Raw genomic sequence first — 17,468 nt, 5'->3', positions numbered from 1 at the left:
ATTAAATTACAATTACGATTCAAGTACAAGTGCTTTAAATGTGCCGGAAAATTTGGTGAGTTCTGGTTGAAATTGTGTGGAAGTATCTTGAGCAGAACTATGCCTAATATACACTTAATAGTTATATATGTATATATATAAAAAAAAATTATAAATATTTTTATTTTTTTTAACATTTTAACTATTTTTGGTCATATATATTTTTAAGAATTGATTATATATATTTTTATTTTTATTTTTATTCTTTTTGAACAATATTTTAAAATATAAAAACAATTAAATATATTTAATTTTTATAGTGCTTTGTATTTTATAATATTAAATTTTATTTAAAATTTGTTATTTTTAAATAAAAATTTCAAATATTAAAAAAAAAAATTAAAATGTATTTGTGCTTTGTATTTCACAATATTTTTTTTGTTCTTTACTTCTTTAAATATTATTTTATTTTTAAAAGACAAAAAATTGCAATTAATACTATTAATTAATTTTTTTTATTATAATTTTTTTAAGAAGATAGTAAATTTGAATATAATATTATGTAAATTATTATATTTTCCGAATATATTTTATTTATATTTATTATTTTTATACCCTAAACACATTTATAATGGGAAATCAGGGTTTAATTATTTATATTGTTTTAAAATATAATAAAATATATTTCCAAAATTATAACAAATATTCTACATTTCAAAAAATATATTTTACAAATTATAAAATAAATAAATAAATCAAATCATCATTCAAATTTGTATATATATTTTTAAAAATTATTGCTAGACAATTTTTAAGAAGAGTTTTCTTGAATATAAAAAATATTTAAATATATACATATATTAAACTTATATATAGATCAATTTTGAATATTAATTTGTTTTATTTATATAACCTTCAACTTTACATATTTGTCTTGTTCTCCATCAAAAATGCTATTAAAATATATCTTTGCACGTGGCCGTAAAAAACTCATTTGATGTTTCGCAATGGGCAAGGCGTAAACAAACAAAAAACTTCCATCAGCATCACAATCAAAACTCAGCCAAACTTTCCGGCACAATCCCAACTATTGTGTTATGATATATGATGGACATGTGGGAGCGTTGTAAAGAGAGAGACAGCAAGAGATAGAGGGCGGAAGGGAATGCACTTGGAGTAGCAAACAGAAATAGTTTATCAAGTGTTTTATGATTCGTTATTGTTGCTGGTTAGTTAGTTGTGTGTGTGCGTGATAGTTAGAGAGAAATAGCAGGTTAGGCTTACGCTTACAGTAACAGTGATTACATTTTGTGTTATCGATAATCGGTTTATCGATTATTGTTATTAAGCTGTTATTCTGCTGCAGTGATGTGTATGAACAAATACCTATTGAAATGCTTGCGAAACGCCCCGCTCACAAAGTAGAGAGCCACCGGATTGGCACAGCTGTTGGCGAACGACATGCAAAAGCCAAAGATGCGCAATACATGCCAAAATGTATTATAATCCTGTTGGGCTGTCGGCCTGTAAACCGGAAAAGAAAACAATATATGTATCAAGATGCATGCATATTCTGTTTGCATGGAACTAATGGAGACATAATCCGGCGTCAACTCGAAAATTGATTGACCAGAGCGCCAAGGGTCACCGTCAATGGCCAATGGCCAATGGTCAGTGTCTGTCCCAGCATTACTCATACGCCGTGTGAGTTTGTGTGTGTGTGCAGGCAACGTTATCTGCATGACTGAGTGCCGTTCAATCGATGGTCGAGAGCACTACATGGCCAAATCCCCTTGGCATCCATCTTTGTTGGGGCTGCTCCTGCTCCAGCTCCTGCTCCAGCTACTGCTGCTGCTGTTATGTTGGATAAAAGTCAGCACTTACCAGTAGTAGAACCATAAAAAGAAGACGTGATAAGGCAGAAAGCAAATACCAAAGATAACAACAAATGCCAACACCGTGACGGCGACTTTGCGACGCGCCCGAACCTGCAAAATATTCAAATTCAATAATAATAAATCTGTTAGAGCCAAAATTCGTTTCCAATTGAATATTAAATTTCGTTTATTTATGCGAAAGGTGAGCACAATATGATGAAAGGCATATTGTAGTAGAAGGCTCACACAACAAAAAAAAAAAAAAATAAAAAACAGAAAACAATCATCCAAAATATTGAATTTATAGCGCAAGTCAATATTATTCCATATTATAAAATTTGCATTCAATTGATGGCGGCTGCAGAGATTGCGAAAATTGTTTTAAATAATTTACTTATTTTTCGCTGTCATTTATTTATCTGCTGAATTAATCGAATTTCAGATGGTGATTTGATAAAAGTGGTTGGTTATAACTGACTAGAATATACTCTGCAATCGTTCTAGTTTTTAGTAGAATTTCAATAGTGAATCGGATATATCATCTATTCATTATTTATATTGCCACATAATCAATCAATTCATTAGCTCACCTGTCGCACGGCGCCCTGCATTTCGCCTGGCACACTCGCCGAGTACATCAGATGCAGCGCAATCATGACGTAGAAGGCGGCGATGATGACCAGAGGTATAGCATAGTAGACTAGAAAGTGCAGCATGACCATCAGCTTGGCATAGTTCTCGCCCCAGGCATCCGGATACGGATAACAGATGACAATCGATTTCTCCGAGCTGATGCCCACGGGCTGTAAACATGATAAGAAAACACATACGCCCATTAAAACTCGGGTTCAATTACGTCTATACCATATCACCTTTAAGTTGCTGCCAATTAGCGCAGGTATGCCGCAGACAATGGCCAGCAGCCAAATGGATACAGCTATGGCCAAGGTCATGCGCGTAGCGCGTCGTCCTCCTCCTGCAAGAGACTCTTATTAATACAGAAAATTAGCTGGAGATTCCTTACATACCATGAGCATGAAACTTGCGCAGCGGATCGACTATAGCGAAATATCGATCACTTGAGAGCGCCGTCAGCGTAAAGACCGAAACTCCTATGGAAACATCTTTCATGAACTCCGACAAGCTGCACAGAAAACTGCCCCAGGGCCAATACTCGAAGGTGTAGACCGTTGAAACCAATGGAACTGTTGTCAATATAACCAGCAGGTCAGCCAGAGCCAAGGAAAGTATGTAGCTGAAAGGATAGAGGTGGGAAAAAGTGTTATAAATCATAAGGAAATATTAAAGAAAAATACAGGTTTATAAAAAATAAATAAAACAAAAATACAGGTTTAAAAAAAAATAAATAAAATAAAAATAAATAAATATAAATAGATCTAGATATACTTATGAGTTCAACTCTTACAATAAAACATACATATAACTAATACGAGCTCATGTCGGCTTAACCTAAACAGGTTTAACTAGGTTATAGAGAATAAATTGGTATTGAAATATTTATAGATTACTTTAATTAATATTGATATGATAAAAGTGATGTTGGAGTGTCAAAAATATCAAATCTCTTGATATGATATATTTGAGAAGGTCACAAGTCTAAATGCTCCGGTTTCTGAGCATGAAATGTTGATACATATGATATGATATGTTTGATATTGGAGTATCTTAGCTAGACGGACAGCCGGACAAAGAGTCACACAAATGAACAACGGATGACTAGATAGAAGGATAAGAAAAGTGAAAGAATGACCTGATGAAGGGCGGATGAACAACAAATGACTTATAAATAGATAAACATTTATATCTATATATGTATATATATAGGTAAACACCCAAACAACATGACTGACAAATTGACAATCGGACGGATTGGCAGAGGGTTGAGTCTTACATACAGACAAATCGACATATTAACGGACAGCATCGCATCGAATCGCCTGTTAATTCAGTTTTAACAATTTCTGCTCTGGGGCATAAGAAAAGAGAAATCGAATCATAATTCACTTTAGCAGCGCCAAACCCGAATCGGGAAACTTTTAAAGCGCATCGTGTGAGGGAGGAAGACCCTCATGAATACTCGGATACTTGAGCTAAGCCAGCTGACCTTTCGAAGACTTCGCCCATGGGTCGCCCGCACGTGTTTCGCTCTGTTGATTTATGTGGCTCGACTTTAGTCGAATTTTCGCATCCTTTGCCACGGCCCATGTAAAACAATTTCGTCTCGGCTCGCGCTGATAAAATTGATTTATATGACATTTTATTAAGCATAGAAGAAGAAGATAAAAGTAAACATAAAAGAATGCCCAAAGTGCTTTTGACGTTTTAACAGGAAATTCTTACTACAACATTAGAATTCTTCTTTATTTATTTATTTATTTTTTTTTTTTTTTACATGTCAACAGCATTTTCATCAGTTTTTTTTACATTTTGAATTCTTAGTAAAAGTGTTTTAAATGTAAATTAGAAAATTTATATATTATGCATAGATGAAGATTGAGATAAGGTTTTTATGTATATAAAGAACAAAACATTTAAATTACAAAAAATTGTTTATTTATAGACAGGATAGAACATTTAAATTTAAGATTTTTTTTTTTTTTTTTTTTTTTTTTTTTGTATTAACAAAAAAAAAATTAACAAAAAAAGCTGAAACTGAAGCATTTCCAATCAGATTGCTTTAATATTTTCGTTTGAAGACTTTAAAAATAGATTTAAGTGTAAATAAGAAGAATTTTATAAACGGAATATAAGCCATTTATATCATGGTAAAATATTAAATATTATGTTTTTTAAGCAATAAAAAAAGTGTAGTAAAGATTATAAAAAAACCAAAGTTATTTTTTATGCTAAGAGTACCTATTTATGTATTGGAACATATACTTATTACAAGTTCCTAGCTTCAGACATTACATAAAACTAATATACCCTTCCGTACACTTTTTGAAAGAGTATACGAGTATAATTTTATTTTATATGCATTAACTTTATCAAGTAGGGTAATCCATTACATCAGACTGCAGTTCGAATCCTTTTTAGAAATATATTTGAGCAGGAATATCCTGTAGCATCTATCACATTACAGCATTCGGAATCGCATCGCTTATTCAGACTATGAGCTCATGTTGTTATTGCATCTGTGTGTGGGGCACGTGTGAGTTTTGCAATGTTGCATGTGGCACGTTGTTTGTGCAACAGCAAATTACACTGCTGCGGCACGATTGATAAGCATCTGGCAACTGGTATTTGGGAAACGTCTGCGAGGACTCAACCGAGATTCGCCATTCCGGCCAACAGATGCCATTTTAGTTTAATGTGATCAGCTGACATTTCCGGCTGCCCTCGAGTAAACGACTTTTATATAAGAAACGTGAGTGCCCAATGCCCAATGCGCAATGCGTAATGCGTAATGCATTTGGCTTTTGCTTTCCCCCAACTCCTTCATCAACTTTTATGTCCCTTAGATGTCGCAGTTAATGCATCTACTTAATTAATTACTCGATAAACTGACTTGACATCGCATATATATTTATTAAACATATATTTATTTTAATGAAATCTTGTATTTATTTAATATATATACATATTTCTTTAAAATATATGCATTTTGTATTTTTTTTTTTTTTTTCTATTTACATATATTTCATTGTATATTTATTGATTGATTTGATTTTATATGTTTATTTTCTTTATAGATTTATATTTTTTATTTATAAATATAGATTTTATAAATATATATTTTTAGTTTTTTACACATATTTTTAAATTTATTTATACCATATTATTATTACAATATATACTTATATTATTTATTTTTATTTCTTTTTATTTTCTTTAATTTTTTAAATATTTTATTTACATTTAATATATTAAAATGTATTTACTGATCAAACTTACATATCTTTTTAAAATATTTTTTTATATATCAATATTTCTATATTCTATAATTTTAATTGCCTTCTATTGCTCTTGTCAGCTCTGCGTAAGTTTCCAGGCTCAAACTTTCATTCAATTAATTGTTGCCACAGTTTGACGCTCGTCATTGATGAAAACTTTGAATCAGAGTCTTCATTAAACGTTTCCCCCTTTTCTACGCAATAGATTGCAGCTAATTAGTTCATTAATTTTCAGAAACTATGAAGACATTTAATATTAACTTACAAAGTGAAAAGCTCAGAGGAAATTGATTTTATATATGTATGTATGTATAGAGTACCCCTGTTGCTGTCCATTCATCTGTTTATCGCTATTCGAGCGAAACTCTTACAATTTCTTACATTTTCAAATTGCAAAGACAATTCTTTCATACTTTAAGTGCCAAATTTATGTCCTTTTTATGCAAAGCACCTGGTGAAGCTCTTTAATGATTTGTTTTTATGTATGCTGCTAAGCTGATTAGAAACATCTCAAATTGCATCGATTTTTTCTTAAGCCCTTTAGCGTGTCTTCTACATTTGACATCAGCTGTCAAAATATTTTTACACGTTTTTAACGTTGCTGTCATAAAATTTGAATATTGCTTTAATAATAAGTGAGGGCTCGTAAGTGGTTGACTAAGGGATACCCTTCATCCCATGGAAAAGTATTTAAAGTATTTTTGTTTTACTTGCGATTGAACTTTTGATGACGATCAATTATTTATAACATTCGACTTCCTTCCTTTAAGAATTTCTTCTAAGTATTTGTTTTCAGAATTTCTTCTTAGTATTTCTTTTCGGAATTTCTGCCAAGTATTTCCTCCGAGAATTTCTTCTAAGTTTTTCCTCTAAGTATTTCCTCCAAGAATTTCTTCTAAGTCCATTTCCTTTTAATATTTCCTGTATGAATTTCTGGTAAGTATTTCCTCAATGAATTTCTTCTAAGTATTTCCTCAATGAATTTCTTCTAAGTAGTTCCTCTAGGAATTTTTTCTAAGTATTTGTTCGAAGAATTTCTTCTAAGTCTTACTCTGCAAAGTATTTTGCCGAAGAATTTCCTTTAAGTATTTCCTCTAAGAATTTCTTCTAAGTACTTCCTCTAAGAATTTCTTCTAAGTATTTCCTCTAAGAATTTCTTCTAAGTATTTCCCCTAAGAATTTCTTCTAAGTATTTATTTCCTCAAAGAATATCCACTAAGTGTTTGTTCGTAGGATTTCTTCTAAGTCTTTTGTCGAAGAATTTCTCCTTAGTATTTCCTGATCACACTTGACTTGACTTGACTCGACTTCACTTCACCTTACTGCACTGCACGATTGACCCCCACCAGGTCTGGGCGACTGAAGAAATGCTGCCGGCGCTGCCCATTATATAGGGCGACTTCCACTCAAAGCCTAGGTCGCGCTTAGTCGTTTAGTTCGGCCTCAGGTAGAGCTGGTTGCAGTCGAACTTGAATTGACCAATGGGAACAGCCTCTGCTGCTGTAAGCACTCTCACTTCATTTTACTCAGCTATAAATACGAAATGAATGCTGCTGCACACATACAAACAAGTGAAATGATCTTCGGTACATTTTCTTCGTGTCTTCGTGTTAGACTGAGAGACTGAGAGAGACTGTGTGACAGACATGAAGGCAGATGTACATACGGACAAACGGGCAAGCATAGTTTAATCGAATTATCTCACTACTACGTTCAAGAATACACACTTATATATTTTTACCAATGACCAATGAGAATAATTTCTGCTGTCTCAAGCGTGCTAGATAAGGGAGAGAGCCTCTTCATTTCATAAAAAATAATACAGAATAATAATGAAACTGTTTTGATGAAACACAAACATTTTCTCACATACATACATACATATGAATGAATGTATTTGAAATCAAAGACTATTTCCACAGTTATTGTAACTCTCATATTATCAAAATATGCGACACGTGCGCATAGGAATGACAAAAAATAAAATATTCTTGATTGCTATGAATTTGATAGCAAATAGAAAAACTAGTGCGCGCTGGCAAGTTCTTTGAAGTTTTCTTTTATTACGCACTTTTAACTGCCCGAAAAGCCATAAACTCAAGTTTGATTTGCTACTCGAAATGCATTAGAGCACAATTTCGATTTGGCATTGAATTTGATTTAAGGCACAGGAAATTGACTTCAGCTAACGAAAATAGAAAATGTCTCTAAGTAAAGTCACATAAATACTAATACGTTGTACGTGTCTCAAAGGACTTCAGTTGGCCACGCAGTAATCTGATTTATGCCATACTATTTAGGCCAAGGGGCAATCACACGCCCGCATGCCCACATGCTGAACAAATTTGGCTAATTAGCAGGCCCAATCAAGCCACAAATCTATTTTGCGTCATCTTTGGCCTACAGTTAATATGCAAATGCTGCGGCTGGAAGAGCTCAAGCTGAAGTGAAACTGTATTCGCCTGCCACGCCCACAGCCCATTTTTTGGGCCTAATTTGGTGTTTCGCTTGATGCGCGGCATTTGACTTTTTAGGCTTGTTGCATGCATAATTTGCTAAACAAGCTGCGCCTAATTAAATTCAATTTAAGTTTAACATAAATCACGGAAACTTCTTACGGAAAAGTAAGAGCAAAAAGCAAGCTGAGTGCTCGACTATGAAATACCCTTTAGGACAAAGTGAAAGTTAAGCTGAAAAGGATTTCTTAATCATGCTTTATTGGAGTGTAGCAAATGGAAGCAATGCCACACTTGGCAATACCCTGTAAATATTTAGTCTGAATTTGCTATTTTAAAAATATGCATATATAAATAATTTTTGTTTTTTTTTTTTTTTTTTTTTTTTTTTTTTTTTTTTTTTTGGATAAACATGAAAATGATTGAAATATTATTCATGTTTTTAAAAACTTTTGACTATTAAAATAAGTTTTTTTTTTTAAGTATTCAAATATAAATATAAACACATGAACAAAATTTTAATTTCTTCAAATTATAATTATATATATATTTTTATACTTAAAAAATAATAAAGAAGTATTTAATATATTTCATGAATATTACAAGAAATATCTAATATTATATTATACTAATAATATTGCATATTTCTTGTAATAGTTATACATGCAATATTATTATATAGTATTATTATAATATTCCATATTTCAGTAATATTTAGTATCATCATAATTATTATTATTATTAATATGGAGAGTAATAGGGCAATTTTTGTGGACTTACGTATTTGGCACATTTCGCATTTGTCGCACACTCAGGAAGACCACAATCAGAGTTCCATTGCCCAAAACGCCGACCACAAAGATAATGGCAAACAGTATTGGGACTATGTACGTTTCCGGTCGCCGGGCATACGGCACATAGGATATCTCAGTGACGGCGATGCTGTTGTTGTTGCTGTCATCAGAAAATGCTGTCTCCGTTGTTGTTGTCAGCGCCAGCTCCCAGAGGGCTCGCGTGACATTCAAAGGGGCTAGAGGCGACTCGGATTCGGCGTCCATATCCATGTCCATGGCTATGCTGCTTACACTGCTCATCATGGCTGAGGATTGGAGCTTCACTTTTTTTTTCTGCTTGACCAAGTTTGCAATTTTAGCAATCACAATGAATGCAAAACTGTTTAAGCGTAAACTATTAATTCAATTTCCGCATGCCTCGTTTCCTCTCTCATTGCCAAACTGTTTTTTACGCTGCGATAAATGTTTGCATATTTCTGTTGTTGTTTATTATTGTTGTGCGCTGTATATAAAAAAAAAACACACACACACACAAATTCAACTTGAATTAAACGTAAATTGAGTACATGTTTTAATTGAAATTGGCAGAAAAAAATAAATTTAAAAGTTTAAACAAATTTGTGCATTGGTGTTTGAAATTTTTTAACTAAATTAAAATTGAGTTTTTAAATAATTGAATGGAAAATTAAAAGCAGGTACTGAAAGGATAAAAAGTATTTGATGTACATATATAGATATGTATATATGCATAAATATTTAAATTTTTGAATAATACAATATTAAGTAATATTTAATTCATGGCTAACGCTTGATTTAATTATTAATTAATTCATTAGAAATTAGGGCAGACTATATCCTATTCGTTAAGAGAACAATAGAACAGAAGGAACTGGTGTATATGCTATATAATAATAATTATAATATTAATATACATAAGCATAATTAAGCATTTATTTAGTTATTCCGATTTAACTATAACTACATATAAACAACTTATACGGTCTTCTGTAGTTACTCTTTGTCCCTTGCATTCGTTAGACAGACAGGCAAAGAGCCAGACGGAGAGACCGACAGAGAGACACACAGGGAGATAGAAAGAGAGACAGATATGCAGACCGTAATATGAACAGACATTGCCTGTATATGTGTTCGTATATCTCTCTCTTTCTGCCTCCCTGTAGATCTCTCTCTCAGTCTGTCCGTCTAACCAAGCAAGACACGAAGATAAGCTACCGAAGATCATTTCACTTCTTTATATGTGTGCTAGTGCTGCAAAAATATCGGATCGGAATCGTTATAATCGATATTTTCGAATTTTGGCAAAAGATCGATATGGTTTTCTTAGTATCGATATATCGAAAAAATGGTTATTCTTGGCGTTGGTTTTAACTGTGTAAGAAGCGCATTTATTTAATTTTGCTAAATTGTATACAAATTGATTGATTTAATTTAATTGCGATAGAAAGAAAAAAAATTGATCAGTTTTTGGGAAGAAAACGTAAGTACAATTGATATATCCTATTGGAAAAGCTTGGAGTCATAGCTTGTGTGTTTTAGGCGCGGCGAGGGTGGACTCCGATGAAGAAAATAAGACCGTGGGAGCCCCAAAAAATCCGAAGTGTGGAAATATTTTGAAAAAGGAAAGGATGGTGCGGTGTGCAGAAATTGCTTTAAGGTCTGCAAAACAAATGGAAATACCACAAGCCTTAAAAATCACTTAACACGCATGCATCCATCGCTGCAAGAGAGTGAATTGGCACCCAAGTCCGGTAGCATTTTGCACTTCGTAAATAAAAAATATGAGGCAACGTCCTCTGAGAGCGAGAGGATGTTTAGCAAAGATGGAATGATTGCTAATTCCAGAAGGGCGTCATTAAAACCGGAAACAGTAAACAAACTATTTTTTTAAATAAAAACCAATGGGTTTTGTCTTAATTTCTTTTCTTTTTCAAACTGCCATGGAGGCAATTGTTTTTGTTATTATTATAATATAATTTTAAGGAGCATAGTGAATTTGAGCTTTAATGAATTGCTGTTTTAGGTTTAAGTTAATGAAAAATAATTTGTTATACGATTTTGTTCGGTTGAATAACTTTGTTTTTGTTTGATGCTGTTGCTTTTATTTTAATCTTGAAATGGTTGCCATTTTATCCATTAAGAAGTCATAATTAATATAAAAATTATAATAGATTCTAAGCAAGAAAATTAACATTTAAAAGAAGTGTTCGATATATCGTTTTTATCGATCTTTTTCTCTGAAAATATCGTGAATATCGATATTACGGAATATCGATTTTTTTGCAGCACTAATGTGTGCAGCAGCATTCTTTTCGTATTTATAGCTGAGTAAAACGAAGTGAGAGTGCTTACAGCAGCAGAGGCTGTTCCCATTGGTCAATTCAAGTTCGACTGCAACGAGCTCTACCTCAGGCCGAACTAAACGACTGAGCGCGACCTAGGCATTGAGTGAAAGTCGCCCTATATAATGGGCAGCACCGGGAGCATTTCTTCAGTCGCCCAGACCTGGTGGGGGTCATTCGTACATTGCAGTAAAGTGAAGTGAGGTGAACTGAAGAGGAGTGTTATCAGAAAATACTTAGAAGAAACTCTGCGACAAAATACTTAGAGGAAATAGACTTAGAAGAAACTCTGCGACAAAATACTTAGAGGAAATAGACTTAGAAGAAATTTCTCGAGCAAACACTTAGAAGAAATTTTTAGAGGAAACACTTAGAAGAAATTTTTAGAGGAAACACTTAGCAGAAATTCTTAGAGGAAACACTTAGAAGAAATAAATTATATTCTTAGTGGAAGCACATGAAAGAAATATTGAGAGGAAATACTTAGAGGAGAAGAATATGGAGACCACATTTGGCGAATATTCAGAAGCATCATCTTACAACATTTATTTAATAAAAAACATTCAGAAGCTTTAGCTCGGAAACTGATTGGTTCCATAAAATGATTGACGTAGCCACGTTTTAGAAGAAATCGATTCTAATAAATAATTTTGATAAATAAATTTAAAATTACATTTTTATATATACAATATATTATGCCTTTTCATACCGATTTAGTCGATATTAATATGGCATAGGCATACTGCGCTCGTCTGTTGCTATGCGAGAAGCTATAGTCAAGGTGCTTCCTAGTCAGGCACTCTCAACTGCTGTAGCCTCAGTTGTTTATTTTCTTATTGCATTAACTTTTGACATTACCATGAAAGCTTGTTGCCTTAACAGCTTTTTATGTGTTATGCAGATTTTTATGTTCGGCATTAAACTGTTGACCACAAACTAAATGCATTTTGAAGTCTATAGCGGACTTTAAAGGCTTTAAAGCTACTTGAGTCGTCCGTTCGCGTAGAGCAATCGGAAGTGAACCGTGACTGTCGAAAGACGAACTATTCATATTTTTATGACAAAGAAATGCCTGGGAGCTGTCAATGCAAAAGCCACGCACAGATTTCAATTATTGCGACGTCCTTTTCAGCCAGTGAATCCCAGTGAAGTTGGCCCGAACCAGCAATCCAGCTAGCCAGAACGTCAGTTACATTTTACGACCCACCGCGTATAAGAGAAAGTGTCTTTCTCTCTATGGGTGTGAGTATGTGTGTGTGTGTGTGTTTAATGGCTGGAAATGTAATGACAGCATCGTCGCATATGAACTCCTTAGTGGTGCACGTCGTGTGAAGCTGAACAGCCAGCGGCTCCAGTTGATTGAGGATATAAACATGGCAGCGCTATTATTCTGTAACTTAAAGCTCAGCTTGTGGATACATATTGCAATTAGCTTGCAGAAACATGCACAATTTATATTAAATTCTTTATGTTTGCTTAAAGTCAAGGTTTTGCATTTGAAGCCAGCCGAAGGTCGTGTGCTACGAAGCGCTCTAATTTCCAGTAGAAAATGTACAAATTTAATTTCAATAAATATAAAAATAAATTTAAATGCAGAGGCGATTTACCCTGCCGTGTTTGGAAATACTCTGCCTCAAGAGGCAAGATGTCTACAGAAGCCAACTTCTTCACATACTCGAGATGTTATTTTTGATCTCTTGAATATGCTTTGGGTCCTACGCTTTAGTCTCATAAACTTTAAAGCGGTGCTTAAATATAATTAAATGTCAAATTTCAGTGGGAGCTGCCTTGAGAGAAGCTGCTGGTACTGGCTTATTGAAACTGCTTTATCAGGGATCTTAGCGTTAAATATATATAGCTAACTTTCAATAATCTGGCTTAACAAAACGAAGACTTCTTCTACTTGTTCATCAAACTGCTTATCATAGTCATTGCTTTAGCTATTAAATCAAGGCTCAATGGGAATTTCTAACTACAGCCAAAGGGATTTAGGAGTGGCATTTGAATCAGCAACAGCTTAAGTCTAAGATGAGCACTCAATTTCAAGTATCAATGGATATTTGTAACTAGAGCCGAGGAAGCTCGAATCAATTGAACCTTGATGGAAGAATAAGATGACAGCATCACAGCAACAGGGTACCTCTTAGTCATATATTACCTTTTCGAAGCAATTTCAACTCAATTTACATTCTAATTTATGCAGAAATATTTCAATTGTCACCATTTTCTAGAGCTCAGGCGCTAAGTTTGCTTAGCCACAGATATGCAGAAAGCCAGTGAGCACTTTCTTGGCAAACGGGACTCGCCCGGATGATTCCCTCTATGCCCTCGACTTGTTGCCGCAGCTTATTAACTTTGGACAGCAGCTCAGTTCAACCACATCAAAAGTTTTCAAGCGAATTTTCCCAGTCAGCCCGGGCTGAGGTAGCATTTAAGAATGCTTGAAGGAAAAACTTTGACAGGCGTGCGCACTTTATAAAAGATTCATCAAATTTGACTCCTGCACGTCGCAATTTCAAGCAAATTTTAATTATGAAAATGAAAATTGATGTTTCACAAATTTATGACAGTGCAAGAGTAGTCTCTGTGGTCTTTATCAATAAAATAACAATTTTGTGCTATTTGTCCTAATTGCAAAAGACAGAGAGAGGAAGAGAAAGAGAAAAGGACTCTTCTAATTATAGATATGCATTACACATAAGGCAAGGTAATTATATACATATATGTATGTATATAGTATAAAAGGTAAATATGTATATATTTTTGCTTAAAGATTTGTTTATTCAACGCATATATCAACATTTGTTTCCTTTGAAATTTAATAGACAGATTATTAAATTTTGAATCAAACGGTAATTGCATTTAAATTTAATATTTCTTGATCTTTCTTCAGCTCTTTTGTTTACAAGCAGCAAATTAATTGTATACCCAGGGAATATAATTTATATGAGGTAAAATGATTTTGTTTAAATTTATGTAACAGCTAGAAAAGTAATATAAACAAAATATAAATATATATAAGTAAAATGTATAATATAATTATGTATAAAATATAAAATATAAAATACGTATAATTTTATAAAAAATATAATTAAATTTATATACTTCTTAATTTAAAATTTGGTAAAAAAAAAAAAAACAAAAAAAACTTAAAGGTAAGAATATTTAGCAATTACAAATATTTTACTAATTTAATTTAATTTAATTTTATTTTATTTTTATTTTTTGTCACTGGTTAGGGTATTTTGCTAGTCGAGCACTTAAATATCTCTCTCTCTCTCTCTCTCTCTCTCTCTCTCTCTCTCTCTCTCTCTCTCTCTCTGAAGCTATCCACAATATTTTGTATACTATCAACATTAGAATCAAAGCCTTGACTTCAATGACTTTAGGCCCAGATGCACAAACATTTACTCACCCACACACACACACAAACACACAGACACATAGACAACAAAGCAAAGTGAAGCTTTCACGTCTTTTGTCAGTCAATGAAGAGTGAAATTCTGGGTGAACTTTTGCTCCCAAGGGAGGAGGAGAGGGTTCAGCAGCTGGCAGGGGATTTTGTTAAATGCCAAATCTAATTGAAATATAAAGTCGTTTACATAATTGTATATTGTAAGTGGAGGAGTCCAAAGTATTTAATAGTGCCCAGAAGCGTGCCATAATTTCGGGCTAATTCAATTATTGTTGGGCTTATCAAAGCAGCTGCAGCAATTCTTGTACCGTTTAAATGAGAACTTCTGATGGAACTTTTGATAAAATTGTGCGCGTTCTGTGAAAATGTCAGCTTTGGTCGCATTGTTTGCTTAGCTCGTAATTAATTTGTTAATACAATGGCCAGCAAGCAGTCTCAAGGCTGTCCAGACAGACACACACACACACACACCAATACACACAGACGTTAGTTGAATTTTGTTTGTGCTTCACTTAGCTAATTGAAATTTAGAAACTGCACAGGAAATTTCATATCAAATTTCCCATTGCATAACTCAAGCATTATATGATTTAATTTTCATCATAATTTACGTACAATAATTTTTGGTGCTTGACATTGGTCGTTGTTATTTTTGTTTTTGTTTTTTTTTTTTTTTCGGTTAGCTGCCAGCCATTAGGGCCAACAAACAAACCTGTTAGCCTATATCAATAAACAGCTTAAATCGCTCCACGCCAGACCACAAAAAGCTTCTGTAGTTTATGACAGCTCGAATGTTCGCTTATCTGGCGACCATCTGGATGCCACATATTTATGAACTCCCAACTAGAGTGCTGCCTGCCACACCTACACATGGACACACACACACACACGCAGTTATCAACACATGCTTACATGAGCGAGTAGATTTGATAAATCAATGCAATTTATCAACAGTTCACTTAAAAACTGTCGCATTTTCAGTTCGGACAAAAAAGCAGAGCACAAAAAAAAAAAAAAAAACCGCCACGTTTATCTTAACGCAAACAGTTCAACAAATAGCCAGCCCCAGTCCCGACTCCTGCTGCTATTTATAGTACATATGTGAGTGAGTGAAAGCAAATGCGAGTCTTATCTGTCAGCCATTCAGGGCTTAGTTTCAGTTAAGTCTTGTGTCTTTGCCATGATTTGCTATTTTTTCCCTTTTTTTCTTTTTTTTGTGAGTCATTAGAGTTTTGTCGTAGAGCATCATAATTCTGGCATCACATTTGTAGCGCCAAGAGCTCCTTAAGGAGTGCTCATCTAAAGACTTGCTCTAAGCATGTTTCATTCATATATAAATCTGGCTTTTAACATGTTTAACAAAATTACTCTATCTGGCGCTATTTTGGATTTTGCTTCATCTGCTGACTATAAATAAACTAAATATGCTATTTATTTATGTTTTATAATTCAAATATAATTATTTTATTGTTTATATGGCTGTATTTTGCAGAAATTTGTTTAATCAGGCCAGCGTATTATGTATGTATGCCCTGCAAAATTGTTTATAAATGGGGTATATTGATTTTGCTTTATAGTGTGTAACAATTGAACAAGGCAGACAGCATTAAGCATTATATTTATTTATGGTAGTTATGAATAATTTAAATTCAATTACAACTCTAGAGCTACCCTCACTATTACCCTCACTATTTATAAGGATTTTTAAGATTTTTAAGGACTACTATTGCTCTACTTAATGTTATGTAAGCTATATAGCGCTCTGAGTGAAGTCTCACTAAACAAAAGTTTCTTTGTCAAATATTAACAATATAAAAATGCTATATGTAAACTCAACTACATTATATCAATGCATAATCAACAAAAAACATAAAAGCCTCAATCTGTCTAAAGGTAAATTGTTTTCTTTATTTTCCCCCGGGAAATGAAATAAACAAAGAGAATCATGCAAAATATTTGGTCATAAATAACGCGAGTCAACAGCATTTTACAGTCGTTATGCTTATTGTATATTTATGTGTGTTTGTGCGTGTGCGTGTGAGTGTCTGTGTGGGTGTCTGAGGACATCATGAAATATGCGTGACTGTTGCAGACTTATTTCCGGCTATGTTATACGTTGCACATTCACAAAGTGCAAAGAGAGTATATTGGTTGTTCATTTATTGTGGATAAAGACTAGGCATACAATAATAAATTTGATTTGTAATTTTATTAGAGGTACTTTACAGAAAATTCTGTGCAGATGAATTCCTGTTGATCATATATCCCTATATTAAATATAACCTAAATATAGATAAATATAGATTTTATTACTATAGTTGCTGTTTCTGCTTCTGTAACATAAAGAAGTATTTCCCAGTCAAGTTGACTCGTCGCACTTGTATGTTCTCCTTTGTTTTTCTTTCATTTTTCCTTTGCTTAGGCACAGACAGCGATTTGTTGCCGTACATTTGTTGTGCCGAACGTAATTGAAATTGTCGGACGCGAGTGAAAAGGCAACGTTCGGTAAATTACATAAATTTGTTGCCAATGAAAAATCAAATTAAATGTTATTTCAAGCAATAAACATAAATAAATCACAAGCCAAGACTAAAATCGACATATTCAGTTTTTATATCGCATATTAAGATTTTTATAGGACACAGACACGAGTATAAACAGATATTTTAGAAT

At 33.2% G+C, this 17,468-nt stretch overlaps 1 protein-coding gene across 2 annotated transcripts in view; it reads right to left on the bottom strand.

Moving 5' to 3' along the window:
- CCHa1-R (CCHamide-1 receptor) overlaps positions 1-17,468 on the bottom strand; it is a 33,895-nt gene that overhangs the window by 1,499 nt on the left and 14,928 nt on the right. For both annotated transcript variants that reach the window (XM_018012112.2, XM_018012113.2), the window contains exons 2-7: positions 9,007-9,522; positions 2,885-3,111; positions 2,729-2,832; positions 2,447-2,659; positions 1,864-1,967; positions 1,366-1,503 (exon numbers count right to left, since the gene is read on the bottom strand). In XM_018012112.2, coding sequence (XP_017867601.1) covers positions 1,366-1,503; positions 1,864-1,967; positions 2,447-2,659; positions 2,729-2,832; positions 2,885-3,111; positions 9,007-9,323 — 1,103 coding nt within the window. In that variant the 5' untranslated portion in view covers positions 9,324-9,522. The remainder of the gene's footprint in view (positions 1-1,365; positions 1,504-1,863; positions 1,968-2,446; positions 2,660-2,728; positions 2,833-2,884; positions 3,112-9,006; positions 9,523-17,468) is intronic.

Source organism: Drosophila arizonae, chromosome 5 (genome assembly GCF_054131065.1).
Source record: "Drosophila arizonae isolate 15081-1271.41 chromosome 5, UAZ_ARI_1.0, whole genome shotgun sequence".
NCBI lineage: Eukaryota > Metazoa > Arthropoda > Insecta > Diptera > Drosophilidae > Drosophila > Drosophila arizonae.
The sequence above is the reverse complement of the archived record's forward strand: the minus strand, read 5'-3'. Positions and strand labels throughout refer to the sequence as shown.